The sequence below is a fragment of the Necator americanus genome, chromosome II, assembly GCF_031761385.1.
Source record: "Necator americanus strain Aroian chromosome II, whole genome shotgun sequence".
Classification (NCBI taxonomy): Eukaryota; Metazoa; Nematoda; class Chromadorea; order Rhabditida; family Ancylostomatidae; genus Necator; species Necator americanus.
The window spans coordinates 16,423,065-16,451,028 of record NC_087372.1 but is presented as its reverse complement, the minus strand read 5'-3'; the positions used below and the strand labels follow the sequence as shown (position 1 = coordinate 16,451,028).

Genomic DNA, 27,964 nt, shown 5'->3' with positions numbered 1-27,964 from the left:
AAAGTTTACAGTCATTTTGACATAGATTGCCGAACCTCATCCTAGTATCATCGTATAAAGAATAACTGATAAGGTGATAAGAATAGCAAGCCAAACATTTCTCGACTACTTTTTCATCCTTTCGGACGTAAGAGTTCAAACAGTCCTTCCTTAACCATGGGGAAAAATGGAGAGAGCGCTACTAAACGTGAGCCATTTATGAAACGTTCACAACTTCGCCAAACTCGCATTTTCAGCAGCTTCAGCGGAAAAGAAAAGCACTGCAGCAGAACCACCCACTTCAGGGTTGCGGAAGATCTACACAAACGCTAAAAGGTGAAAAAGATCTGAAGTTCGATACAGCTACGTAGGCGGTTGCGCCCGATTCGGCGCAGTGGGGATCAGGTGGGGAGTCACGTTAGCACCACTCCTCACTGCAGTTGCGATGGTTCCATCTCTCTACCGTGCCGCTTCAAGCGTAGCCGTTCAAGCCGTTGCACTGTCCTTCGAGTCGTTTGATCCGACTATAAGCTGTTTCCAAAACTATCCTATATCCTTTATCAATAACAATCGTTGATGATAGCAGCGAGTGTAACGCAGTTGGTAAGAGTTTCCGCTGTGCCTGCACGATCGATCGGAAGGTCGAATCCGCCCTAGTGCTAACCAAGCCCTTCATCTTTCCGTTGACGACAAAATGTAATCAGACTTGTCTGGGAGGATAAAAACACCGACGTGACCCATCAACTCCCCCCACCCAAATCTTTGTAGCGGCTAGCTACGCGTTCGTAAACTTCGAACGATTCTGAATTGAAGTGAACGTAGTGGCGCATCCCAAGCGGATTGATTAACGATAGACAATCTATACTTTTATCGAAATAAAGGAGACCAGACCTTCTAAGACATGTGGACAGGAAACGTTCACGAAAAAGTAAAGAGTAAGTAGTAAAAAAAGAAGTAAAAGTAAAGCGAATTGATGGTGTGAACGTCGTTGATCAAATCTTTTGGGATGCGTCAACGCGTTCGCCTTCAATTTAGAACCACTTGAGCTTTATGAACGCGTGTGCGGCCTCAGAGACATCGCACAAATCATTTACCTCGGAGTGGTCTAATGCTTGGTTGGGATAGGGTGGTTTCGAACCGTCTACCGTTTACTAGCAGCGGAACCCTCATCGACTGCCTTACATTCGCCCTTTCCGCTTAAAAATGAATAATCTGTTAACAATTGTACTTATATTCCAACCATCCTGAATGTCCGGCTAAAGCCGGACTTCAGACTTTCGATGGTCTTAGCTTCGCTCCCCTTCACTGATCAATGAAAGCTAATAGTAGTAGTGTTTCCTGTAAAATTAGATTTGTGTTTTTTTAACAACGCTTTCCTTTTCTTCTTTATATTATAAATTAAGGTGAAAGATTGCGGAGTTTTCCTTCTAAACGCGTCAATTTTACATTTGGAGAATATTCGACCATCAGCTGCAAACACTCTTTCGATGCCAGAATAATATAGATACAATTTGAAAGCATTACTCGAAGTATGGGTATTCCTCCTGGTTTCTCCCAATAGTTATCACAGAATAATGTTTTAACATAAAATGACGTGAAAGACATCATCCTACTGATAAAGATAACGTTCCACGTCAGATCACATAAACATCTTGCTGCTATTTAAGCAACCGTTTGCATGCGTGTTTCCACTTTCTGAGAACGGCATGCTACAAACTTGAGGCGAGAGAAGAAGGAAATAGGCACGCGGAGGAGTCATAAAGGTGAAGAGCAAAGCAAAGTTATTGCGCACCAATGACCGGGTCCACCGACGCCGGTGGATCCGTCGCATATTATAGCAATCTAGTGCCGGCGCACCAATCTGACACCGTTGGACCCGTCGCACTCCCTTCCATGATTATTTGGCGCCGGCGCGCAGTGCGACGCCGGTGGACCCGTCGCACTCCCTTCTATAGTTATCTGGCGCCGGCGCACCAATCTGACGCCGGTGGACCCGTCGCAACCCATTTGATAGCTATCTGACCCCAGCGCACCAATCCGACGCCGGGTGTACCGGTCACATCCCCTTTTTCGAATTTCGTAACACACAGACAAACAAAAACAAACAAACGAACAAACAAACAAACAAACACACACACACACGGACTAAGCTCGTTATTATATATCATGATAGCTGGAATCACTTGCTCAGAGTGTTAGAAGTCGTTCACTTCAAGGATTTCGAACACTCCGAATAAAAGTAAGATTCCAAAGGTCAGGTCGCAACAGTTTACGTTTCGCATCGTAACAAATTGACTAGGAGAATCATTCGTGATTTTGTTTGATTCTTGATTGGATTATATTTGTTTAATCAATTGTGGTGGTGAATTTAATAATTAATTTTTAATTTAATCCTCAATTTAATAAGTTTAATAATTTGCCTACGTTGTCATTCTGCACCCTTTTTTGACTCAATTTTCACACTCGCTAGGGATCATAACACCTCATTCTAAAAAAGCTTGAACTCCCTTTAAGCATTTCAGGTTTTTACTACTCACTTTCTCATTCTGAAAGCTGATATTTGATGTTATCATTCTTTCATCATTTTCGTTTGTTTCTGAGTCTATTAATAGTTACACATAACCTTACCTCACATTTTAATGCACTTATTTTTCCTCTCAGGGTGCAGTATCCGTGGATAACTCTCAGCATTTCAGGTCATGTAGGCACACGACTCCCATTACTCTTGATATAAGTGTGCTCCTCTCGCTCGATATGATATCCGACATTCTAAATCCGTTCCTCTTTTTTCTTTTTCTATTTCCTTTCCAGATTTCCTTTTCCTTATCCGGAATTTGTAGAAGTACTTTTAAAAAAAGAATTACTTTTTTTTCGGAATTCTTGGAGAAGTTTTTACAAACACCTTCCGTTAATATCCATCGAATCCACCTTAACCGTAAAACTTATTACATAGTAAGCGTAAATAACTAAATCCATGAAAACACTTGGACAAATCATTGTATCTATTTGGTTTAATTTCATATTTACGTCATTTTTGCTCAACAAAGTCATTCGCATCAAACGAAATTGTTCTTTAGTTTTGCTTTACAGTCCACTTGCCCTGATATCAGTTTTGAAATGTTTAAACTTGGCGAACATTTTCTCATAGTGAATCTGTCTTGAAATATCGCAAATCAGCTAATCTCCTTTGTAGGAACGACTTGTGACATTAAATACGTATGTTGCAAACCGTCGTTTTTTTTTTACTTATAAGTTTTGTGCTGCAGGATTCGCAAAGAGGAAGAAGCTATGTTAACTCTCTGCAAGAACTGTATGCAAACCATACGAACGAAAAAGGCTGCAGCAGATAAGCTCCGAGAGGTATACTGACTTTTCTATATTGTCTACATTATTTCAAAACACACGTATAAGCGGGCCGATAAACCTGTTGCATGGTAAAAAAAGCCCTGATTGAGTATATTTGTGAAGGATGATTGTTTTCCATAGGTAGGAAATCACTGAAACATCTTACGAAGTTGCAGAGGAGATGCAAACGTGATTACGAGCCGTACATTGGCGGAGATGTTAAACTTCAAGTTTTGAGTTCGTTATCGCACAATCGCAAAGTAGTCCCTAACCCACAATAGGATCCGGAGTTGACAATGGAACCTCTATAATCAACATCTTGGAGCCGTGCTAGAAGTAACATAAACTCCAAATCTGATGGATAGAACTTCTATTAGTACATGCGATTCACTACATACAATATTTTATGAAAAAATAGTAGGTATTATCAAAATCTGGAAAAAGAGGTCTGCGGAGTTTGTCGTAATCTTTGGTGATGGGACAACGCTCTGGATTCGTCGAGGAACTAATGCGTTTTACTCTGAGTGTGGTTAGATACGTAGTCCTTTTGATGCATTATTACATGAAAGAGATGGAAAACTACCAAACAAAAGAAAAAGGTAAAGTCACTGGCGTATCAATCCATTTGGGATGCGCCAACGGGAGTTACTGAAATACGTAATCGTTGAGGTTTTGGAACGCGCGTTGGCCTATACAGTGAGTTGCGAGGCCCAGCCGATGACTGAGTCAGTGTCTTTATCCTCCCAGACAAGTCTGGTACCAATTTATCGACCTCGGAGGGATCAAAGGCTTGGTTTGCACTAGTGCAGATTCGAACCCTCGTCTGTGTGGCTACAACGGACCGCTACCCGACTGCGCCACTCCCGCCCCAAAGAAAAAAGTGCTAAAAAATGCCGGTCCAACACTTCGGCGCTGACTGCAGGAGTATGTGACCAGCTAATAATCAAACTGTGGTCCACCAGTTAACTGTAGTTTCGGTTAAACGTCCTTCAAATTGCCAGCGTCACTTAATTAATTGAGTATAATTAGTTCCGTTAGCCGAAAAGTGGATTCATTGAAAAGGCTACATATCTTACAGGAAGCAGAGGCGGAAATGGTTGCTAGCGCAGGTCGCCTTGACGAACACATCCGAAGGGTCACAAGAGTGCTTGACGGGATTACAAGGATGCACATAACTGTCAGTACTTTATTTGTTGATGGTGATTCTGTTGTTCCAGTGGTGGCAACTATTCTTCTTAGTAATCAGTCTCTCGAGAATTTTTTTTTTGTATGAAAAGACTACACACATATGCACTATCTTTCATTTTCACTATTCTGCTCTTAAAATTTCTGGTTTACCGTTATTTTTAATGGCTGCTATCTTTTGTTAGGATGCCACTGAAGCTGCAGAAAGATTGGGAAAGTTATTGGATATTGATGTGGATGCCGAGGAAAAGATGGATAATTTGCGAAAAAGGGTCGCCTACCTCGAATATCAACGCAGATCGCAGGAGGTTGCCACTCTGATTAGAGTTGTGATGATTTGTTGGTTGAAAGTGGTTATTATTAAGAGACGATTTGCACAAGCAATTTTACATCAGTTGCGACCTCTTTATCTTGATCTTCTGGTTGATATTAGCCGAAATTAGAATAACCAGGAAGAACGCTAGAAATTGTTGTCGTGGAAGTCCTACGCTTTTGTTCATGTGATGTAAACAGTGACTAGCGTGTTGCGACAGCTCAGAAATGCAGCAATTATCATTAAAAAAGGACATCAAAATGCACTTAAACAGTTTTTTTTTGTCGTCCTGTGCAAGCACGCTCTGTATATAGTAGGGTGAGAACTACATCACGCAAATACGCATTTGCGTACACAGCTTCTCTCGAGGCTCTTCCCTGGAGCGTAGCCCCTAGGAGCGTGGTGAAACCATTACTGGCAGCATCCCTCGCTGCAATTTGCGACGGTTCCAAACCGGTTCCAACTGCTGTCTGCACCGCGCCGTTTCGAGCGCGTACGCAAATGCACCGCAACTACACTCGTGATTCATGTCCTTTTGACCCGACTATGCACCCTCATTACAGCTTTCCAGTCCCCTTTTAGGTGCATGAAGCAGTTCCTCATGGAGAAATCACTCGCTACTCTACAAAAAGTACAGGGCAACTTTCTACAACCAGACGATTTTGAAATAAGTGTTACGCAACACATTTTCAAGATAATTACGATTTTTTAAATGAAGCTCACATGCCACATGCAGATCTCGACGACATTATCTTCCATAACTGATTCATATTTTAAGTGGTACTGCGTTCATTTGCTAAATAAATGTGAAGGCTGGAATTTTGTGAATAAATCCTTATTACTTTGAGAATGCTTTGTGTATCGCTTAGTTCAAAATTATACGGTTCTCGGTTGTTGCCATGTATTTGTCCTATGTAGGTAAACTAGTCTAAGCTAACTCACATATACGGATCTGATTACTAGATTGAGTGAAATTATCAGAATGTTACAAGGCTTTGCTGTCATCCTGTAAACCACCAAAGACCATAGACCATCTGATAGGTCAAATTCCTGTAGAGAGCATTGGATATTTGACCTCAACCCTTCGTTTCGTCACGCTGAATTGCGAAACTGAGGCCACTCGATGTCTATAGGCAGCTATGGTGAGCTCTGATTTATCGCAGGTTATGGAAGAGCGAAAAACGGATGAATTTTATGGAAGTTTTTTCTATAGTCTTTCTTCCTTCCAAATGGTCGGGTGCAACTTCCCAAGAACGACAAGACAGCTCTTCTTAACTGGGGATTACTTTGGTGTAAAAGCTAGAATTGCTTCCAACTTCGGAAAGCGGTGATAAATGTCGGTTGTCAACTGACAGCCGTTCACTCCTTTCAAATGTCGTTTACCTTAAAAAATAAGCCAATGCTGCCCTCTTCATCGGATCGCAGTGATTTGTTCAGCTAGAAATTCCAAACGAAGAAATTTTACATGGTTGTTGATGGAAATTCTGGCAGGTGGTGTACACCAATTCCATAAAAGTCTATAATATTGTTCATGAAACTGGTGTACACTAGTCTGTTACCAGCTACAACTTCGAAATAACCCGTATGTTGTGCAGCTCGTCATCTAATACACTTTTCAACCTACTCCTAATATGTTTTGCTGCAATAAGAAGATATTTGCTCCTGTTATCCTGTTTTAGTCGATCTTCTACCGAATTTTCTGTTACATCTACTCTTGTCTCCAATGGATCGCAGTCCAACTGATTGAGTTCTACCAAACGCGTCGCGCCCTCATGGAAGCAATGACGCACTCAACTCTTCCACCAGTCTCTCCCCCACTGAAGCAATCAGACGAGGAAGACGTAACTCTTAAGCATCTTAGGACCGGAGCTGCATGAATTTATCCAGAATTTAGGTTATGTTGACACTGTTCTCATTTAAATAAACCATTATTTTGTCACTCCACAAAGCAAAATATTTATGATACGTAAAACACTGAGGAATGTAAATCAGTCGTCCGTGATTTTGGGTTCCCTTCCTTACCAGAGTTAAGGTATGACTTCTCCGCTTCCTTCAGTGGCAATATTCTCACCAACTCTGTCATAGAAGAATGCTTTTGTTCCTTTCTCGGCATTTTTCTGAAATACAAAGAGCTATATTGCATGGCATAAAAGTTTCTATGCGATTATGTTAAGATTAGGTGCAAAGTGTGAACTGCTTGATGCTGTAAGTAATGAAGGATGTCTCGCATAATTTGCCGAGGCAGTATTTTGCTCTCGACAATACAACATACAATTAATGTAACCCCAAAAACTTTAACAAACAAACTAAGAGGATCCAATTCTAAGCATCATCTGGTAATTCTTATTAAGAAATAACATTTACGGTGATAGGAAAAGAGTGAAAATGTAGTGATTTCTCGAAGTGTTTGTAGCAGTTGAAGCATATTTTTTTCTTTTATGGTTCTCATCACAGGTATTTTCGCGCAACATAACAACAATAAGCCTGTCAACGAAATCCAACGGCTCGCCAGTCAAGCTCACCAAAAATTAGCGACCTCAAAAGCTAGTCACATTGAGTATTTTTCCATTCCGTTGGGTGAAGCTTATCCACACGTAAATTTGCTTGAGATTTTGCTTTCTCAGCGTGAAGTGTTTCTTTATGAATCCGAGATAGCCAAAAAATAGACCATCACTTGTTTTGCTTGCTTTTTTCTGAGACGAGGACCTCTACAGCACTATTGCACTATAAGTTGTTAACGTTAACAAAAGCACTAGTGCACTATCAGTTGTTAACGTTAAGGAAAATTACACAACTTACAATGATATGATCATCACTGTAGGGGTGGAAACAGAAGCCTTGGTTCACATAGAGGAAGGGTCTGCAGCAGAAGTTGAACTTGCATGGATTTTTGTTGCAGTAGCTCCTTTCAACAACACCATTGCACCTGCAAATTACTGCAGTAGAACAACAGTAACAAAAGTTAGTAAACAACAAACACAGTACGTTCTCGAATACACACCGCAACCACCACAAGGGGCCGAGCATTCACTCCATGGTGTGCATCCGCTGGAGGATGGTGTTCCAACGGCTGAAGCAAATTTTTGGCACACTTCGAGAACTGCAAAATCTAATCACAAACTTATTGGCTGAGTAGACGTGGTTGTAGAAGGAGTCGTTCTTGTAGTGGTAGTGGTTGTAGAGGAGGTGGTAGTTGTAGTACTAGATGTTGTGATCGGCGTCGTGACGACCACATCGGGTGGGTCTGAGAAAGACTTTCGTTGGTCACTATCACGCTCCGGAAGCGTACCTCAACTGCCTTACCATATCTGTATTTCAATGTGAAGGAGCTACCCGACGTTCCCCTGTAGATTACTACTAGTGTATCGCTTTGCGAATACGAGTTTTGAGGCTGCGTCAGGCAGAATCTGAAATAAATAAAGTTATGACAAGGGAGGGTGTAGTGTAGCGGTTCCGCTCCCTGCACGATCTATCGGAGGTTCAAATGCGCCCTAGCGCACACCAAGTCTTTCTTCCCTCCAGGGTTGATGAATTGGTAACAGACTTGTCTGGGAGGATACTGACTTGACATTGACACATAGGCTAAGGGGAAAAAAAAAAAAAAAAAAAAACAGATTCAAGTGGAGTATTGTTACGGGCTAGACTCGGAGAGGGGGGTTTTATTAAAAAAAGGCCCGCAAGATTAGCGCGCTCCAATCGAACTCTTGTACAAAATGGTGCGCAAACGGCGTACTTTTTTACGCAATTAGATGAAATCTTAAACCTCAGATTCGTGGGGTGATGCCTTTAAGTGAAGGTGATGGCGCATCCCAAGCGGGTTGATTAACGCCAGACACTCTATCCTTTATTCTTTTATGACAAGAGTTACCACTTTGTTGTAATGGACTGCGGAGTAAGTTGTAACCGTTTCGTTTCGCAGTTAAAAGTAAAAGTTAAAGGATAAAGTTCCTGGCGTTAATCAATCCGCTTGGGATGCGCCTCCACGTTCACTTCAGTTCAGAATCGTTTGAGGTTCACGAACGTGTATCTGGCCCATACAATGACTTGCAGTGGTTAGCCGATGTGTCAAGTCAGTGCTTTTATCCTCCCAGACAAGTCTGGTACCCATTTATCGACCCCGAAAGGACGAAAGGCTTAGTGAGCACTAGGGCGGATTCGAAGCTCCGATCGATCGTGCAGGAAGCGGAACCTCTAACCGCTACATTACACCCGCCCCCGCAGTTAAAAATACGCGCCATAATAAAAACTGTTGATAAAATGTCATATATCCCTGATGGAGATGGATGTAAAATTTCTCGCCTAACGAGGTAGTTTTGTTTCGATTTTTCAATGTTGTTTCCTCTTGTTTTTTCTGATCACTGAAATGGTCTGAAAAAAGAAGTGGAGTGTCAAGTGTATGAAACGGAGCATTTCTGACACTTACTTACTTAGATACTTAGATGGCCCGCCTTCGCGGACGTACAGGCCCCAGCATTTCTTTCACTCGTTTCGTTCCCTCGTCATTGTCATCCAAGATGTTCTCAAGTTTCGTGAGTGACGTTGACGACGTCCTTGAGCCGTATCCAGCTGAGCTCTCAGGTGGTCCATCCGTGTAGCGAACACGTCACCCCATCTCGTTGGCGCTCTCCCTCGAGGGCGTTTAGCATCTCCTGGGATCCAGCCTAGCATTCTTTTAGTCCATCTATCGTCGATTCTTCTCATAATGTAACCGACCCATCTGTGGTTTGCTTTCGATATATTCCGCTGCATCGCCAGGACAGGACATTCCTCTTAGATCGGAGCTGCGAAGACCGGCTAGGTGTTGTGTGCACCGGTTAAACTTCAGGAAACATCTCTCAAGGGCTCTGTGGGTAGTAAGTAGCTTCCTAGACGTGGCAGCGGTGTCTGCCCACGTCTCCGCTGCGTAACAGAGCGCTGGAAGAACTGTCAAGTCGAACAGACGGGCACGAAGATCTTGGTCCGTCAGTTGGTCCGTAGCTTCCCTGTCGGATGCGAATGCTGCCCATGCTGCTCTCATTCTTCTATTCAGTTCTTCCTTCATGTTTCCATGTTTTCAAGTCATTTCTTCCATGTTCATAGGATGTTCTAGGTATACGTATGACAAAGTTCCCACGATTTGGAAACCTTCCAGTTGTACTCTTCCGTCCTCGCGGTAGGCGTTCTTCATGAACTGTGTCCACTCCTTGACCGACACTGTTCATGAAGAACGCCTACCCTGTCAGCACTGACATGTTGCATTTGTTTCTACACAGTCAAAAACCTTCTCATAGTCGACCAAGTTTGGAATAAGAGCCAGGTATTCCCTGTCGATAATTCTGGCGAATCCTATGACTCTCGACGCGGTCTACATGTGGTCCATGCAGCTGAACCCTCATGGAATCTAACTTGTTCTTGAGGCTGGGCTTCATCCAGCGTCCTGGATATGCGCGTGAGGATGATGAGAGTGAATGCTTGGTATATGCTCAGCAAGCATATCGGATGGTAATTCCGAAGGTCCTCTCGGTCAGCTTTTTTATGGATAAGAACGGTTCGTGAGGTCTTCCATTGATCTGGTCTTTCTTTCTGAAAGTATGATATCATGTACGCTGCTAAGATTACATGAAGTGGATGGTCACCAGCCCGAAGAAAGTCTGCTGATATAAGATCAGGTTCGGGGGCTGTGCCAAGTTTCATGCTCTTGATAGCGACTCCTACATCCGGAGGGAGAATCCGTGGTGGAGCTTCACCAGTAGGGATGATCGGGCTTGATACAGAAGTTGATGAACGGAGAATGTTCGAGTAGAATCTCTGCGTAATAATTTCCATCTTACGATGAGAAGACGTGCGAGTCCAGCCTTCGTACAGCAAGGCTGCTAGCGGAATATTATATTCGCGGAGATCCCTGTGGCACTTCTTTAGACTCGTTCTTCTTTGTACTTCTTCCAGATTCTTCTTCTGCCTGTATTCAGAAAAATCCTCCTACTGCGCTTTTCTGCAGCTAGTGTTTGCTACTAACCACTCAACGTGCGATGCATTCGGATCAAGCCTCAAAGCCCTTCTTCTTTCCAACAATTCCTTGGTGGTCTTCGAAATTCAACTCAAGTTTGTCATGCGCGGCTTCGAGGCACGCTCAGCACAGGCTTGTAATCCTCTGAGCAACATCTCATAGTCCACGTTTGGGTCTTCCCCGATGTGCCAGTCACCCTGGGACAAGGAGTCCTCGAGTACGCCAATCGTCGTAGACGACTTCTTTTCTTCTTTGTTGCCAATAGCAGTTGTTCTTTTCCATCGTGTGGCTAAGTCGTATTTTCGCACGAAGAAGACGGTGATCAGAACCACTACAAAAGGATGGTACTTCCGAGACGTCAAGTAGACACCACCTCCGGTTGGCGAGCATGTGGTCGAACATCGATCTCCGCACGAGTCGCGCCATTGGACGATTTGTCCACTGACGATGACTTTCTTCATGAAAAGAGAGTTCCCATGAAATAGGCGAGCGGAGAACAACAGCCCGGCGAGACGATTGCCATTTTCATTCCGGTTCCCTATTCCAAATCTTCCAATCCTGTATTCTTCTTTTGTAGCCTCTCTTAGTTTTGCGTTGAAGACTCCGACAACGAATTTCAGTTGCATCGACTCTTTTGATTTTGACCTATTTTTGATCGACACAACGCAGAAAGTTGTCAGTTGGAGGCTCTGGCACACTCATGAGAACATCGATAAAATCAAAAAAATGTTCTGCGGATGTTAAAGGCATCACCCCACGAATCTGAGGTGGTACGGATTTCAGGTGGAGTATTCGTATACAGGATCGTAGATTATGGAGAGAAGGATGATTCCGTCCATTTCTTCCCAATTGCCGTAAAAAGATGCGGCTTCGAGCGTTCCGGCGCGCTATTTTCTACAACGAGTTCGTTTGGAGCGCGTCAGCCTTGTGCATTACCGCATTTTCCTTTTTTTTTTCGTCAATTAGTAAGAAATGGAATTAGTGGAAAAATGGAAAAATGGAAAAAGAAATTAGGAAGAATCACCCTTTCTCCATAACCTACTATGCCGTATACGAATACTCCACCTAAAATCCGCACCACCTCAGATTCGTGAGGTGATGCCTTTAACTATTGCGCAGCACAATTAATTAACGATCGCCATTGCCAGTAATTCCCCCTGAGGATAGGTTGTCGCGGAGGCTATGGTTACCTAACAATACGTCCCCCTCTTCCCATCAACAGTGAGCTCTTCAAATTGAAATCTTCGCAGATATTTCTACCACACCTTGCTCCTGCTCGTTGCAAATCAGCATTGTACTTGATCTCAAGGAAGTTGTAGTTGCAAAGATTCGCAGCTGTGAATCTAAATGTGGACACTTCGAAGTAGATTCGACGACCTGGGGGCGCCTAAAAATCGACATTACTCTATACTTTTTCAATGAATATTTACAGTACCTTGACAACGAAGGAGCAGGAGACAGCACCGCTAACTGAAAGCAGTTTAAACGAGGAGTCAGCAAAAAGATCTCCAGCACCACATAGACCAGAATTTATCGCAGCACGATCGCATAAAGTCCCGCCGAATCCAGAAGGACAACGGCACACAGCGCAGTTCTTTGGATCAGTGTAACCCCCATTAAGACAAGACAGTGTAGAAGAACAGGTACCTTGAAATGTCAGCTAATAGGATTTCGTAGAACGTGGGAACAAAATTTAAGGAACTTTACTGTTGCAGTATGCTAGGTTTATTCTCTTTACATCCATGAAAGATGGACCCTCTCGTTGGCCAATGGTTTGTTGATAGTTGTTGTCCAGTGTCTTGATGGTGGAACGACCGTTGGAAGAAAAGCTCTAAATATTAACCTGGATGAAGTTGGGAAAGGATCCAGCCTAGAAAGGTTGGTTCTATAGTAGCGAGAAATACATCGCAGAGAGCACAGAGAGAGCGGGACAGAATCTTCGCACAAAGGATTTTGTGCAAAAGGATCGAAGATCAGAAGCAGAAGAACTAGAACGAGAAAGAGAGAGCAAAAGAGAGACTAGTGAAGAAAAAGCGAAGCTTTTTTTAGATGTAGGGCACAGAATGAAACCACTCATGTTGATCGTCGTATTTCACTAGTTATGATGTCGTAGACACAAGCCGACAACACTCCAATCTATTAAGTTTTCCCTGAGAAAAACAGTGGTTAGTAATTAAACACCCACATATGCTGTCTTTGTATCCGTCTAAAGTACGACAATACCTGTCCTCATTGAAATTCTGGATACAGTTCATTTTTACTGTCTCTACTGATCCGTGAACTAATCCACTATACAGGAAGCTGCGCAGAGCAATGAGAAACCTACAAATTGATCGTAGTGCATCACAGAACCGTAGTCATACCCGACACCGTAATCTTCCATCGATGACCTACAATTATTTCACTAAGAAATAAGGAATTTTCTAGAACTAAAATTTCAAACGAAGGTTCCCCGTAAGACATCACCTTGATTGCTTAGTAAACTGGCTCAAGTAGCCATTTTGTATGTTTTGAGAGTCAATCGACACGTAAGCATCACGATCATAGCGACCTTGTTCATGGAAGAATCCGAGAGCATGACCTGAAAGTTAAGCAGGCCATTCTATAGTAGCTTTTATTTGGCACTTCATGTAGGAACTTGACGAATACAGATGAAATCAATATCTGTATGAACGTAGGACCGCAGACTGCTGCTCTCTTGAGCGCCTTCAGAGATTCTATCCCACACTTTTCACCTGCATAAGTGTCCCGACTTTGCATTCCTATGCCCCCCTTTCTCATGTCCTTAGCAAATTTGTGAAGGAACTACAACAGAAACAAGCTCTTTATGCATTTTTCTTAGGAAAATCGCAACACTGCAGGCTCTGGCTACTGTTAACTGTTCCAGAATATGGATTGTTTCTGTGAACAAGCAACACAGGTTATTTCACTCACGCTAACCATGTAAACTCCGAAGTTCTTCAGGGAGAAAGTTTTAGATGCTCAGCTTCCTCATCTTATGCACAACTAAGCGTTGTTCGCCCGCTACCTTCCGATTCTCTTTCGCCGAAGGTGGAGAATAAACTAGTAAACCGGAGCCGGACTAGGAAAAGTGATGACTTCGGCTTTGGAGTGGAAACTGAGGAAACACTTCATCGGAGACTAGTTCCAAGATTACATTTGATTTACGTTCAAACCTCAGGACTAAATAATGTTTTAAAAACTGTTTTACGTTTGGTCTCGTTCGGTATCAAGAAATGAGAAGAACCTACCGATTTCGTGCGTAACTGTTCCAAGGGAAGTACATCCGTATCCAATAGAAATCTGTTGCGAAGAATAACCAACTCGTCCAACCATGGAGTAACAACTAAACGGAGACGTAAAGTGGAATGACGTTTTGTGAAAAGTGGGATTCAGAGACTAGATAGATTTATTCCGGTGTTAATCCTTACAACAAAAGATTCTCCGGAAGGTTAGAGAAAAAAATCACTTCTAGCAATGGAGTGATGCTAAAGAAAAATCCAAAAGAGTCTCTGTTCGACAAAGCGCAACCATTTCGTTCGTAGTGGAATACAACGGATCAGAATAGTTTTGTGTAAGCTTCACTCATCTCAAAACCCTAAGGAGACTCTAAAGAGCGATTTACTACAAATCTCGCAAACTGACTTACTCTTAGAAAGCAGGACGGAACAAGAGCAAAGCAAGCGATTACTTGCAAGAACTTGTGAAGACTCATCTTCTTTAAGCACTTTGGTTGGAATCCAATAATTGCTAATTTTTTAGGAGTGAATGTGTCCTATTTCACGGGCAAACGTAAAGAGAAGTTCAACCAAGTGTTATTCAATACATAACTCTTATACACGCACAAACCATATGATATAATGTAATACAAGAACTGTTCCCACTTTATAGTTTCTGAACAGTACAGTGCAGTAGGATTTAACGCATGGTATACCGTAGTTGTTGTTATTTGTTTGAATATAGAAGTGTCTGCACATATAGAAGCTCAAATACGTAGTTCTGGATATGTCATCTTTCACCATTAACAGATGAAATCTTAGAAGCTTTCAGATTGTTAAAAAAAGGTTTGTTTTCTCGTAAAATAGACGGGATTAATGGGAAGGCAGAAAATCTAAAGCCAATGAGTCAATCATCTAAATGTCACTAGGTGGCTCAGTTGGACTGTTTTACAACAAAATACGCCCTTTTCAAATCATCTAACAGTCCTGAAAATTGCGAAAGTAAAACCCATAAGGACTGTCCTTTTTGTCGTTTACCTGATTTTGAAGAAGGCATTCAAGGTGGCCCTTGGTAAGGTCTATTCGAGTCAAAAGTGGGACGGTGGAACGCAGCGGCTGGGATCCAGGGAGAACCCCAACTGTAGTCTCAATTGTGACTCAAATATACGCCTCAGTTGGTTGTAAGATAATTAGCTCGAAAAAGTCTTCATATATTCAGTCTCAAGAATTCAGACGTAAAAATGCTATAATAAATACAAACCCGCTTCCGAGGAAGAATTCGAGTCCATTTCCATTTGCTCTGCTGTACTGCCGTTCGAATGTAAGACATGTGTCAGTTTCCCAGCGAGCAACACCAGCAAGTACAGCAGGTTCGCTCACTACAAACAAGTTCTCTATTGTAAAATCTATCTCTTGCTCAAAAATGTTTTATGTTTTCAAGCACTTACCTCCAGAAGCAACATTGATATAGTAAGGTATGGGGAACGTCGTCCAGCGAGCGTACAGTGATGATGTCATCGACCGACGAGGCCGTATGTGCCCCCCTTGCTTAGCCCATAGCTGGTCTTCTGTGTTGCTGCGAGGTCAAGTCCAAGATACTTCTCAAAATAGTATCTTTTCCTCTAAACAAGTTCACCTTAAAATCGAATCCATCTGGCTTTCGGTAAGAATCATGTCTCCCTCGAACAAATACGGAAGTTGGTCTGGGCTCGCTGGATCCGCATCGAAGTTTATTTGATCGTGTGATGTAGGCTTGAGGAGAAATAATAGCTTCGAAGATAAATAAGCTGACTAACTTTAACACACACCCGTATTCCCATTATTTTACTTTGCAGTGTGTTTAGTTTCTCCATGTTTGATAAATGCCTATCGATGCTCGATGGATCTGCGAAGGGAGAGTTCTCTCCTAGCATATCCACATAGATATTGCGCTGAAAGAGATCACAAATCACATTCTTCAGTTAAACGAATAATAGGTTAATCAGTTAATAATTTTTTCGACGTACTCCTGCTACAGCAGCACATATGGAGAGAAACGTTGCTCCCAGCATGGCACAACGCAGACTAAGGGCCTTCACATATCTCTCTTCCTCTTTTGATAGAGATCTATACGATTATCTATGAGATAAGTTGACCTCATTACCTTTAACTGTTGTTTGCAACAGCTTTGTACGACAGCCACTATTTCTATTACGGATTCAGAGTAACTCTAACTCAAAAATCCATTCTTTTACCAAAGTCCTGTCAGGTGAAGAAAAAACCTTGCTATTGCACCTCGTATATAGAATTTAGATTAAATTCTCGATGCTTTGCTACCAAACTCTAAAAACTTCTTTTCGAATTTCTAAGAACGCTCATCACTTAGTAGTGAACTGAGGAGAAGTTAGTTTTTAGTTAAAATCTAAGAAAGGTACAATATTTGGGACATGACATCTGTGCTGGCGTTCCTAATTGAAATCTCAGCAGGTCTTTCAAAGCTTGCGTCTAGATGTGGTACCACCTTCAGCATAGCTACACTACACCCTTTTTCATTTATATCGATTTTGGCGCAATTTTGCTGAATACGAAGCAGAGCCTTATCAACTGAAGTATCACATCTGTTCGTTAGATGGAACAGACTTTAGGTATCGATTTCCTCATCATATGAAGTTTTTTCTTTGGTTCCAAAAAACCACATCAACTGTTGTTGGTGTTGGCGTTTGCAAATTTTGAATGTGTGAACCATTTTCCAAGAAAAACTTCAGCTTATGGAAAGCGCTATCTCACGCGTTGTTAAGTGTAGCGTTCATTATGCGTTGCTTCAATGTGTAGCATGCCACAGTACAAACACTTGACCTAGTAGATACTTTCAGTTCTCACTCCAGTCTTCTACCTTGCCGTATAGATATCGCATTCACTAGGCATGTATTGCCTATCGTACAGCTCTTTGGGATCTTTCGACTGCATTGTTCAGCCAGCCGCAGGCGTGAAAAACACGACAGTAGCAACTTCAGTGTGCTATGTATGATTCTGCCTCGCGAAACTGAGACTACAGCGAAAAAAAAAACATTGGAAGGATTTCGTAAAGCAGTGCGCTTAACATCGCTGGGAACCCAGCCGCTCACAGCTCTGGTCTAACGATTGTCGTTGAAACGCATCACGTATCCGGGCCACCTCATTTTACTTTCCTTGGCATATGCGGCAGCGTCTCTGTTCCTCGATCAGTGACGTAGAAGCGAACTTTGAACTCTTTTTTTTTAACTATCTTTAACTCGCGTGAATTGGAATGTTTCTAGTATCAGTTATTGCGCACTCTATGACGCTGATAGCACTTTTCCCCTGGTTTTGACGCCGCCAAGTTTCTGAGGAATAGGCCAAAGCAAGAAGTACGGTTGTGTTGCAGAAGTGACTACGGAGTCGGGTGTTCTTGGTCTTCTTCACTACATCCTCGATGTTCTTATACGCTCGCCAAGCCGCTCGTCTCCTCCTGTCTAGCTCGAGGGTCAGGTCGTTCATCATGTTAATTTTGCTACCTATTTAGATATACATTGCTAGTGCATTCGAATATGTTTGTTCCGTTGAGCGTATATAGGGCATCCGAGACCCTTCCGTTACGCATGAACGTCGTCTTCTGCAGATTCACATGAAGACCGATGCCTTCACATGTTTTGCCGAGTTCAGTCAACATTCGTTCCGCTTGGCTGCTGCTACGTGTTATCAGGACAATGTCACAAGCAAAGCGTAAATGGTGTAGCTGCCGACCTCCAACCTTCACTCCCATGTGGTCCCATTCCAGCTCTCGCATTGCGTTCTCGACGATGGCCGTGAATATTTTAGGTGAGATTGTATCACCGTGACGAACCCCTCTTTTCACGTCTATGGTGACATTGTTGAAGAACGGATTTCGGCCGTGAAGTTACTTTACAACTCTCGAAGTACCTTCATGAAGTGAGTAGGGACACCTTGGCTGTCCAAGACCTCCATGACCGCTTCCATCTAAACTGGTTTAGAGGCCTTCTTCAAGTCTACAAAGGTGAGAAATAACGGCATCTTGTACTCTCGTGATACTTCGATGAGTTTCGAAACAGTGTGAATGTGGTCAGTTGTGCTGAATTCCTTGCGAAACCCTGTTTGCTCGCATGGCTGTCCTTCATCTAGCACTTTTTCATATCTGTATAGGATCGCTTTTGTGAAGAGCTTGTACATGACGGAGAGTAAGCAGATTAGGCGATAGTTTCCGGCGTCATGTGGATCTCCCTTCTTATACAGCAACACGCTCTTGCAGGTCTTCAACTGTTTGAGAACGTTGATTTCTTCCCGACATGAATGCATGCCGTACTTCGGACGGGAAAACCCCTGGGATGACATGTCCACCCGTCCAATATAGAGAGGAGCGCTTCTAGAATTGTGAGTTGCCGTGGATGATCTTAGTCGTCATGGTGAACTAGGAAAACCTCCACCCTTGTTCATTCCATTGTGGGTCGGGGGTGCCAAATTGGGGTTGCTCGGGCGTTCTTCTCGGACCAATTTCAGCGCTGAAATCACCAACAATGGCTTGTAGAAAGTCTGGTCTTCTCTGCAAAACTTCTCTAGGTCCATATAGAAAGCTTCGACTTTTTCTTCTTTCTTTACTCTCTTCATTCTTGGAACAGCAGAAACATGGGAGCCGTCCCTTGAATCTACTCGCCTTTTAGGGCAGGCATAACGTCCTTTTGGTCGCGATTAACCCCCTGCCCGCCATCTGGGGAAGTGCGCCGCGTTAGCCTCGCGACGGGTGTTATCTTTCTGGCAAGGCAGATCCGAGAGGTTTAAAACTATCTGCTCATTCCAACAACAGCAAGACAAGTGAAGCGTTGAAAGTGCAAATTTTAATTTTTTTTTTTTTGATGCTGCGCCGGTGAACAGAACCCTGTAATCGTGACGCAGAAGATAATGCAACATTAATCTTCCTCCGTTGCTGTGCCTGCAGTTCTCTAACGATACACAATCGTAAACGCGGCCTTTACCGATACCAACCCGATCAGATCTAACTGCACGCTCCAGTTCTTCGTGACAGCTTCAGAGTCTGACGGAAGTAGTTCGCTGCTGATGTGACACGAATAAAGTGATGTTAAGCAGTAGGAACCCAACGGCTGATGCATGTATGTACGGATCACTTCTTTAAATTTTGGTAGTGACCAACACCAATGATTATATCGGATGATCCTTCAGTAGGAGGATTCCACAACACAACTACAACTGCAATTCGAATGAATACCTGATATTCTTTCGGAACATTTGTTACCAATTCTCCAATTGCAGGCAAAATGTTTCTAAATTCGAAGGACTGAACCGAAAAGAACAGAATTAATTTGATTAAATGCAAAAAAAAAAACAAACAGTTTATATTTGGATCTCCGAAACCTACTTCTGCAACATTCTTGGCATCCTTTCATAATGTCGCTGTCTTGTAGTAAGATACTAAAGTTATGAAGAAATAAGTAAAGAGACTATGTCTCGCGTGGTTTTACCAAGCTGTGTTCACACTGACTGACTTTTTTAGTTGGAAGCCTTTTTTGTGGTTGTATCCAAACAAAACAGTATTTTGAACGGTTGTTTTGGATGCGCATTTTTAAACAATAATAACAACCATTATAATGTTCTTACGCGGCTTGACCAGGCCTGAAAAATCATCAGAATGACTATATTTTCCTGCAAAGATTCAGCCACTCGTTTCTTTTCAGAAGATACAAATATGAGGATTTGGCTACCAGCACATCCACAAAGATCGTTCCACCACCTGTTTATTTTCGAAAGAGTGTAATTTTTACGAAAAAAAAAAACAAAATGCTTGAAAAGACGGTATTGTTTGTATGGCGGATCAGATGAGCACAAGTGAAGGAGGAAAGCTTGAGTTTCAGCTTATTCAACTTCTAGAGCGCATTCCAAGCTCTAAGCTTGCATTTATGTCTCTGGACCGTACCTCAAGTGTATCCGCAGTGTTGTTAGAAAGGGTTAAGAAGTTTTCTTCATTAAAATATGGTTCGTGAATTGTGTGCACGTTACGCCGCCGAACTTTGGAACTACGGAATGATCTCTTCTGGTGGTCGCCGAGAGTATTGATCCTTTTTCCTTCCATATGATTTTCTTTTTTTTTATGTTCTTAGTGTGTGTAGGTGGGTAAGTGCATTGTGGCACCTTTGTTAAAATGCGAACTTATAGAATGATTAGCCTTTCCAGAGCGAAAAACAGTGGTTCGATTACATAATTTATTATTAGTTTAATTCACAACCTTGTTTCCAGTGCTTGTGCAAAGTTTAGGATGAGACCAATGTCCGTTCCACACACCATCAGAATGAGTTTTTTGTCATTTATAAATGGAAACTGCAACATCAAAAATTTTGAACAAACATTCATTTACAAAAAAATACATAAACCGCGGATTTCCCAAACATTCGGACTTCCCTATCTCGTCTAGGTGGGACCACACCTGGTAACGCCTATCCCTGGTGTTCGGAAACGGCAAATACTATATTTATTTATTACGAGGCGATTGCGACGCCGTAGGTCAGAGGTTTCGCTGTCTGCACAACCCATCGGAGGTTCGAATTCGCCTAAGTGTCAACCATATCTTTTATCCCTACGGGGTCGATAAATTGGCAACAGACTTGTCTGGAAGGATAAAAACACTGACTTGACACATCGGCTAGTCTTCGAAAGTCACTCAATCGTAAAACCTCAAACGATTCTGAATTAAAGTAAACGTGGTGGCGCATTAATACGGCATTAATTGAGATTCACCAGACAGTTTATCCACCTTATTCACTTTGTTTGTTACCCTCAACGGCGCTCAAAAAAAGTTGTCCAGTGGACAAATACAAAACAAATACAACGAACACAAAGCAGAAAGACAGACAAAAGAACTCAGCAAGCACGGATCAATTCCATTAACAATTCCGGCCTAGGTAATTTACTGTTGAAACCAAAAGAGACTTAAGAAAGAAAATGTTGTCAGGGTATCACAGTATGGACAGATTTTGATATTAATGAGGCCATTCACATCAGCCAGGGAGGTGCCTCCTTCCTCATGTGCAACACCAGCACTTCGGCAAACGTGTATATTGGCTGAACCCGCTAAACCATGCGCAAAGATGGCATCACTAATCTTTTAAGCTTGTTGGAGACCTTGTAAAAAACAAAGAAAAGCAAAAAATGAACAAAACACTTGAAGAAACGAATTTTAAGCTTAAAAAGCTTGACAGATGGATGAATTCACAAAATGTGCTCAAAAGATCTTCAAGGTTGAGGGAAAGGGTAGTAGAACTTGGGATTGCGATGATTTGCAACCAGAGCGTGCTAAATGTGGAAGATAAGTTCAGCAGTGAGAAGTGCTGAAAATAGGAGAGGAAGTATTGTCTACGGAGTTCTAAGGTTCAAAAGATGAAATAAATTTACTTCTCTTGGTCAGCGTTTGAAAGTTTTACTGTTTTCGGCCATAAGCAAAAAAATCTGAAAATAGGTGGACTGGAAGTTCAGACCTACCTTGTGCAATCTAAATCCTCTTCTCTTCTGAAACTGCTTAGTCCGAATACACCCAAGGCACTGGATACCAGTACTTCACACCTTTTCGAAATATACAAAAAAAACTACATATAGAAGCATTATTTTATAGAACAAGAAGTTTAATGACAATATCTTTAACAGAATATTTATGTCGAGCATATTATGATAAATATATCCAACTCTAAGGAAAACTAATCTTGTGAAAACTTTTTCGAGTTTCTCAGTATTAGTTTATGGATTTTTTGCTATAGGGGCTCTAGATTATATTGTGACCAATATTTTAGGTAAGGTAAAACAATTGTTTTATACAACGTCAAGATTTTTTATCATTGTGGTGGATTGTAATGGGTTGGTACATAAATACTGTGGCTTTTTTCGTTACATTCTTCAAAAATAAATGTCTTGTCTGACTTTTTTGCCTGAAAATAGTTTTCTCTTTTCAACTGACAAAAATGCTATTAGAAATCATATCCACGTTCGCCATGTTATGCTCTACCACCCCGAGAAAGGTTGTGGTGTAACACATCCATTTCGTCATCTCATCTGAGCATTATCACTTAAAAACTCACCTTCCCACCCCACATTGCCTTTTTACAGTGGCCCTCTTTTGGTATACGTCTGCGTGAAACCTCCGCGAAATGTAGAACCATTTATTCAGAAATTTTTGGAAAGAAGCCACGATTCATCCCCAGCGAAAAGATTCTACAGGAACATAATTCGCTCGTTTCTTTGAAGCAAAGCAAATAGCTGAAAACTCAGGGGCGTTCGGCTTTGTTGCTTTCGCAGACTTCGTGAAAAACCTAGCTAATTCTCGTGCTTCTCAAATCTTTTAAACGATGGTCGAGTGGTCATCATTGATGACTGAAGAATTCGAAAAAAAAAAGCTTGGTCGTCGGAATTTGCTGGTCAACCTCCTCCTTCTTTATCTGCGAGTTTTGTAGCGCCCGATTTGAATACCCTGAAATATCATTCGATTTTGCTCTCACTGGCTTTTTTTGCTAGAAAGTTCGTTGATATCGCGAAATGATTGTGCCATATTGCAACTTTTCTCGAAATGGTAGAGTGTAGTAAAATGGATGGCTAATGTGGACATAATTTTCGATAGAATTTTCTAAAAACGAAAAGGGAAAATTATTTCCACACAAATAATTAAGTAAAGCGCTATTTTTTAGTTAGGAAATTATTGCGTGAAAAGCTGCAATAATGCGCCTACATATTTACTGATTGTAAATAATACCGTGTAAGCTTTCCTCAAGGTGTTATAAATGGGATCAGAAAACTCCACATTGGAATTGAAGAGTACTACTAGATCATTAGCGGTTTCCCACTGTTTCAGCAAAGATCCGTTGATCTCATAACTCACTGCGTACCAAGATGCATAAGAAGACATTTACTAGGATTAATCGCAAGATGCCACTTGGAAGCTCAGGGAACAATAGTTCCAATGTTCTCTTGCCTTGAGACCTCGGCATATTCTGTATATGTTTTGTGACAGTGTGCCTGCGAGGTTTTTAGATGGAACCCTTTATTTGCCTATTATTCATAAAGGGTTTCTTTTAAGAATCCAAAACGCCTCCAACCTCTTCCTTGCCGATATTTCTGTTTCGTGAGCCAGTATAACGCATTTCACATCATAATCGTTTCCGTTGTGGGCCTCATGCCTGTACCTTCCTAGTGGTGTTATCAAACTTTTTCGTCGTTTTCCTACCATGTGTTAATTAATCCTCACTCCAACATTCCTACCGGTCTCCTCAATGTAAGTTGCATTGCACATCAAGCACACAATCTCATATATTACCTCCATTTGTGCGCAGTCGCATGTTTTTCCATAAGGACAAATAACACATGTTTCACAGATGCAGTATCTATCATATAGTTTCTATAACAAGCTGGCTTTTGATGTTTGCATTTGGGATATTTACCAAGATCACGTCATCTTGTAATTGTGCTTGGATAATGCTGCGCTGAATAGCGGCACTGACACTGTCAGAGATAAAAGGAAGACAAAGAGAAATTTTGTTTTCGCGCGGAACGTTGCTATTTACAGTGCGGGTTCTTCGGTAATGCGGAGGCACTGTATGGCCATTAGCACATGCGATTTTTAAAGCTAGTCCTCGTGATTTGTGTCGTTCTTGGTTGCCAGTGCACACTTCACTGGCGGCTTTGAACATATTACGAATCACTGCGCGTTTTACTGCAGTCGGATGTCCAGATTTAGCGTGCAATAAGATGTTCTTGCAATTTTCTTTGCGATACCACTTTCCTCTAATAATGCCATTTTAAGTATTTATTTGTGTGTTGAGGTAAGGAAGCCAACCTTCTTTTGGGGTTTCTCGTGTGAGTCTTATATATTGCGATTGTTGGTTGAGTATCCTGAAACACTCGTCCACTCGGACTGTGTTGAAGTTATGGTGCAACTGTCGTCAGTATATCTGCAATACGTTATTGGTCTATGCGAAAGCACTGGTTCTTCGATTCTGCTCATGAAGCAGTTCGTCAGTACTGGTGCTGATCGTTGACCCATTGCTAGCCCTCTCAGTTGTGCGAAATAATTTCCTTACCACCTGAAGATATTACAATTCAAGCATTCCTTTATAAGTGTTATTATGCGAGATTCACTAAGTCCATATGTTTCCAAGTTGTTACCATGTAAATCTATCATCTCAGAGATCGCCTGCGGTGCCTCACTGTTTTTTACATTCGTGTAGAGTGAGGTCACATCAAAGGACTCTATTACGCAGTTGCCCTCAACTCTCGCATTGCGTAATCGCTCAAGAAAATGGTGCGTGTTCGACAAATTAGATAGTATTTTGGGGGGCCGAAAAGTGGGGGGGGGAGCATTTTGAAAGGTCCTTTCTTACCTAAAAGGCCGAGAAGTCAGGCAAATAGAGGGTTCCATCTAAAAACCTCGCAGGCACACTATCACAAAACATCAGAGGACAGTTTTAAGAACCCTTGACTGCAAATAAGAGTGCATTTCTTTACAAGTGAAGATGCAATAAATTTTAATATCGCCTGCCCAGATTTGCAGTGTATGTTAACTGGAGCTTTAAGAAAGGCTGATAGACCTGCATACAAAAGAAATAAAAAAGGAAAAAGGACTCTACTTGGTGGGACTCCTCTTTCATAATAAAATCATTCAAAATGTGTAAATCGTATTCTAAAAATCATATACCTATCGGACATGTATAATCTAATCCATGCTAATATTTTACCTCGGATGCCAATAGTTTCTAATTTCAATAACTATAAAGTGTGACGAACTTCATCAAAACCCTTTGATAAATCACGTCGATGGATTTCTTTTGCTTAGTGCTCAAGGCTTTCTCGAGGCTGAGCGACGTTAATTAGATGAAAATCCGATATCAGACCTGAGTTGGAACTTTTGGCAGGAGCTGTGGCTAGAGCTTCCAATGTCCGGGATTTTTGCCAAGTAGCATTTAAATATCGAGCGGGCCGAAGAAGGACACATAGTTTTTGCACCTTTTGTAGACAATTCATATGATGCCATCGTAGGATGAGGTTGCGGATCCTTTCCAGCGTTTGAGTACTGGTAAACGGGCTGGCTGATGTCATCGCCTGATGCGATTACTTGCATCTTCGCTCACGTGCGCCGTCCTTGAACATAGCTCTGTCCAACCTTTTCGATCTGCTCCGAGAGTTTGCACGGAATCGATCCATTTGTCGCTATTCCATATCCTGCAAAACTTTGCGCCTAGCCTGAGCTGCCTATCCACGCTGAGTATCCTCAGTTCCTCTTTCACCACCTCAGTTCAGAACTTCCGCTTTCGGTCATGCGGCCTCTTCCAGCTTGAATCCGACTGACTCTTCAAAACTCGTTGAACAAAGCGATCTGTTGGACCACTTTTTATATGACCAAAGAAGCGAAGACGATTTTCTGTAGCCACTTTCGATGGTGGTGCAAGATGTTGATATCTTCCACGTGTCATCCGCGGGTACACCACATTGACTTCCGCGTAAAGCTCTTCATTGTGGCATACCCCAAGCCAAAAGCAGCCAAGCAGCCGTCTAAGCAGCTTCCTTTCCGTGCAATCAAGCCTGTTCAACATTGCAGACGGTACTGGCATAGTCTCCGATCGGTACATCATTATGGTGCGAATTGCGGATAGGTAGACTCGCAGCTTGGCTTCGTTGGTGAGGGGGGGGGGGGGGGGTCGACCACAGGCATTCCGTTAAGGAGTTAAATGCAGAAATGGCCTTAGCGCATCTCTGCTGAATATCTTTCTCGTAGCTGCCGTTGTTCTTCAGCGTACAGCCCAGGTAACAGAACTCATCGACGAGTTCTATCGGTTGTCCGTCCACACTGATTCCCGTTCGAGTTCTCGAAGAGGTCCACATCTGCTAGCATTTATCAGGGCGTAGACGTAGTCCGTAGGCTGTATCCAGTTTCCACACAAGGTTGGCAAAGTGTTGAAGTTTCGTACTGCTTTCCACGAATATAACATCATCGACGTACTTGAGATCAGCCAAGGGGTACCCTGATGGTGTTAGGAGGATGTCGGCGCCGCCGGAGGGGTCACGCCACGAACCCTTGTCTCAACCCAGTTTCCACTTCGAACGGTGTAGTACATCCAGCTGGTTTTAAAACCGCGGCAGTTGTTTTTCTGTTCATATCGTTTACTAGGCGTGCCAATTTTGCTGGAACTCCATCGGCGCGAATGGCCTTGAGAAGACGACCTCGATGAGGAGAGTCGAAAGCAACTTCAAATTCCGAAAAAAAAGCTAACTGTAGAGGCTTTGAATATCGCTGCTAAGCTTCAATTACTCTCCTCACAATAAACACTTCATCAATAGTCCATCGAACAGGGCGAAAGAGTGCTTGTTCGTCGGTTTCGTGGTTTCTTCGCGATGTTTGACTACTTGATCCAAGATGATCCGCTTCAGAACCTTCCACATTACACGCAGCACTGATATTCCTTAGTAATTCCTGGATTCCTTGACGGATAACTTCTTGTAGAGAGGAATTATGGTAGCGTGTCTTTAGGGCTAATAATCTTTTCGTCAGTCGATATTGAACGGATGGTCTTCGTAATCCCACGAATCCCAGATGGGGAAGAGATTTCTGCATTTCTTCGACAATTCCATCGTCTCCGCCAGATTTTCCGTTCTTCATTTTTTGAATACGGATGAACCTCCGACTCCGTCGGTGAGTCTTCCCTGACCGTGGTGTATATCTGTCTTTGGGCGTGCACGAGTTCACGGACTGACGGCGCTTGACGGTCCAGCAAGTTTTTAACATGCTCCCTCCAGATGGACAAGCCCCAGGCAAGCCTGCCTCTTGACGTCCATCTGTTCTCACGATCTCGTTCCACCTGACGACGCAACTCCCTCAGACGCTTATCTTGGCTGAAGTCACCAGTAGTGCGGGTAACATATACAGAATCGTGCGTGGATATTGTCTCCGCAAATGCTAAGGCGAACTTCTTCCTCAGTCCTAAGACCTGGAGTGTTTTCTTGGCAGCATCCTGAATGCATTTAGTCAAAGAGTTAGCGTCGTCCACACTCCTCCTAATCCAAAATTGATCGACACTCGTTGACGGAACTTCTTTCTGCATTCCTCGTTTTTCAGTCCTGCCAAGTCGTGCTTCGGCTCAGAACGTAATCGAGCTGAAGCTCAAGAGTCGGGATCTTTCACTTTCGCTGCTCCTCTGGCGTTAATAGGGTTGTCCCTTGCCACGTAAGCTGATGGCGTCGACGATTCCTCTTGAACATGGATGCAGATGATGAGATTCGTCTGCTGGCAAAGTTCTATCAGACAATTTCTGTTGTCCGATGTCTGGTCAGTGAGATAGAACCATTTTTCCAGCACAACGGATTGTTGTTCAGGTTCCATCTTTGCATTCGCATCAATTCCGACAACAACGTCTGCTGGCTTTGTAATTTGGATATCATTGTATTGAGTTCATCATAAAACGCGTCCTTGTGATCGTCTGTGGTCTCCGTAGGTGCGTGAGCACTTCCGATACAAAGTTTGAGTCCTCTGCGATCCCGCAATCGTACAAAGGCGCATCCTGATGAGTTTGATGCAATCTCCTCCACCAGCTTGTTATAATCGCTCCTAACAGTTTTTGCGCAGCCTCCTACTTTCCTTTCATCAGTACCGCCGCAGTAGATGGTGTAATTGTCGATACTTGTCATCATGCCACTCACGAGATAGTCACTTATCGTAACCTCACTGCAACTCAAGTAGCTATGGGCGAGTTCCCTTATATTACCTCTTACTTGATATACACTGAATATACTTCGCCTTGGTTGCTCACGAGTGGTTGTGACAACAAACATTCACTGAACCACCTAGTTACTCAAAGGAACGATACGGGCCAGAATCCCAAGCAGGGTCAAGCGTGTATTGAGAATTTCTCAACAGGGGGTCGTAAGAGGGGTGTCAGATCAGGG

The 27,964-nt window shown here is 42.6% G+C and overlaps 11 protein-coding genes across 18 annotated transcripts; 1 reads left to right on the top strand and 10 right to left on the bottom strand.

Moving 5' to 3' along the window:
- Positions 1-156: 156 nt before the first annotated feature.
- RB195_018078 (uncharacterized protein) lies at positions 157-6,699 on the top strand (the record flags this gene model as incomplete). Of its 3 annotated transcripts, none has more annotated exons than XM_064185345.1 (6): positions 157-187; positions 246-315; positions 3,246-3,339; positions 4,403-4,501; positions 4,695-4,817; positions 6,502-6,699. In XM_064185345.1, 6 exons carry the CDS (start codon positions 157-159, stop codon positions 6,697-6,699), a joined length of 615 nt encoding a protein of 204 aa, XP_064041225.1. The 3 variants fall into 3 exon arrangements, with proteins under 3 accessions (XP_064041225.1, XP_064041226.1, XP_064041227.1); XM_064185344.1 differs by having other exon boundaries at positions 237-315; XM_064185346.1 differs by lacking the exon at positions 6,502-6,699 and adding an exon at positions 5,405-5,488 and having other exon boundaries at positions 237-315.
- Positions 6,700-6,849: 150 nt separating this feature from the next.
- Positions 6,850-9,863, bottom strand: RB195_018077 (uncharacterized protein; the record flags this gene model as incomplete). 3 transcript variants are annotated; one of them, XM_064185343.1, is made up of 7 exons in its annotated part: positions 6,850-6,939; positions 7,622-7,748; positions 7,808-7,892; positions 7,944-8,066; positions 8,126-8,229; positions 9,306-9,471; positions 9,536-9,863. In XM_064185343.1, the coding sequence occupies 7 exons, from the start codon at positions 9,861-9,863 to the stop codon at positions 6,850-6,852; spliced, it is 1,023 nt and encodes a 340-aa protein (XP_064041222.1). The 3 variants fall into 3 exon arrangements, with proteins under 3 accessions (XP_064041222.1, XP_064041224.1, XP_064041223.1); XM_064185342.1 differs by lacking the exons at positions 9,306-9,471; positions 9,536-9,863 and adding an exon at positions 8,323-8,393; XM_064185341.1 differs by lacking the exons at positions 6,850-6,939; positions 7,622-7,748; positions 7,808-7,892; ... (1 more) ...; positions 8,126-8,229; positions 9,306-9,471 and having other exon boundaries at positions 9,504-9,839.
- A 284-nt stretch (positions 9,864-10,147) lies between these two features.
- On the bottom strand, positions 10,148-10,627 carry RB195_018076 (uncharacterized protein; the record flags this gene model as incomplete). The annotated part of the gene is made up of 1 exon (XM_064185340.1): positions 10,148-10,627. The coding sequence occupies one exon, from the start codon at positions 10,625-10,627 to the stop codon at positions 10,148-10,150; it is 480 nt and encodes a 159-aa protein (XP_064041221.1).
- Positions 10,628-10,894: 267 nt separating this feature from the next.
- On the bottom strand, positions 10,895-11,434 carry RB195_018075 (uncharacterized protein; the record flags this gene model as incomplete). Its single annotated transcript, XM_064185339.1, has 1 exon — positions 10,895-11,434. One exon carries the CDS (start codon positions 11,432-11,434, stop codon positions 10,895-10,897), a length of 540 nt encoding a protein of 179 aa, XP_064041220.1.
- On the bottom strand, positions 10,895-17,810 carry RB195_018074 (uncharacterized protein; the record flags this gene model as incomplete). 3 transcript variants are annotated; one of them, XM_064185336.1, is made up of 13 exons in its annotated part: positions 10,895-11,453; positions 12,074-12,195; positions 12,244-12,455; positions 12,516-12,639; positions 13,135-13,198; positions 13,275-13,389; positions 14,060-14,154; positions 15,288-15,405; positions 15,475-15,602; positions 15,663-15,778; positions 15,835-15,957; positions 16,033-16,132; positions 17,539-17,810. In XM_064185336.1, 13 exons carry the CDS (start codon positions 17,808-17,810, stop codon positions 10,895-10,897), a joined length of 2,148 nt encoding a protein of 715 aa, XP_064041217.1. The 3 variants fall into 3 exon arrangements, with proteins under 3 accessions (XP_064041217.1, XP_064041218.1, XP_064041219.1); XM_064185338.1 differs by lacking the exons at positions 10,895-11,453; positions 16,033-16,132 and having other exon boundaries at positions 11,995-12,195; positions 17,610-17,810; XM_064185337.1 differs by lacking the exons at positions 10,895-11,453; positions 12,074-12,195; positions 12,244-12,455; positions 12,516-12,639; positions 16,033-16,132 and adding exons at positions 12,904-12,958; positions 13,032-13,048 and having other exon boundaries at positions 17,610-17,810.
- Positions 17,811-18,001: 191 nt separating this feature from the next.
- Positions 18,002-18,373, bottom strand: RB195_018073 (uncharacterized protein; the record flags this gene model as incomplete). 2 transcript variants are annotated; one of them, XM_064185334.1, is made up of 1 exon in its annotated part: positions 18,002-18,373. In XM_064185334.1, one exon carries the CDS (start codon positions 18,371-18,373, stop codon positions 18,002-18,004), a length of 372 nt encoding a protein of 123 aa, XP_064041215.1. The 2 variants fall into 2 exon arrangements, with proteins under 2 accessions (XP_064041215.1, XP_064041216.1); XM_064185335.1 differs by having other exon boundaries at positions 18,002-18,337.
- Positions 18,374-25,320: 6,947 nt separating this feature from the next.
- RB195_018072 (uncharacterized protein) lies at positions 25,321-25,656 on the bottom strand (the record flags this gene model as incomplete). Its single annotated transcript, XM_064185333.1, has 1 exon — positions 25,321-25,656. The coding sequence occupies one exon, from the start codon at positions 25,654-25,656 to the stop codon at positions 25,321-25,323; it is 336 nt and encodes a 111-aa protein (XP_064041214.1).
- Positions 25,657-26,318: 662 nt separating this feature from the next.
- On the bottom strand, positions 26,319-26,681 carry RB195_018071 (uncharacterized protein; the record flags this gene model as incomplete). Its single annotated transcript, XM_064185332.1, has 1 exon — positions 26,319-26,681. One exon carries the CDS (start codon positions 26,679-26,681, stop codon positions 26,319-26,321), a length of 363 nt encoding a protein of 120 aa, XP_064041213.1.
- Positions 26,533-27,123, bottom strand: RB195_018070 (uncharacterized protein; the record flags this gene model as incomplete). The annotated part of the gene is made up of 1 exon (XM_064185331.1): positions 26,533-27,123. The coding sequence occupies one exon, from the start codon at positions 27,121-27,123 to the stop codon at positions 26,533-26,535; it is 591 nt and encodes a 196-aa protein (XP_064041212.1).
- A 59-nt stretch (positions 27,124-27,182) lies between these two features.
- Positions 27,183-27,401, bottom strand: RB195_018069 (uncharacterized protein; the record flags this gene model as incomplete). The annotated part of the gene is made up of 1 exon (XM_064185330.1): positions 27,183-27,401. One exon carries the CDS (start codon positions 27,399-27,401, stop codon positions 27,183-27,185), a length of 219 nt encoding a protein of 72 aa, XP_064041211.1.
- On the bottom strand, positions 27,320-27,850 carry RB195_018068 (uncharacterized protein; the record flags this gene model as incomplete). The annotated part of the gene is made up of 1 exon (XM_064185329.1): positions 27,320-27,850. One exon carries the CDS (start codon positions 27,848-27,850, stop codon positions 27,320-27,322), a length of 531 nt encoding a protein of 176 aa, XP_064041210.1.
- Between the last annotated feature and the right edge of the window lie 114 nt (positions 27,851-27,964).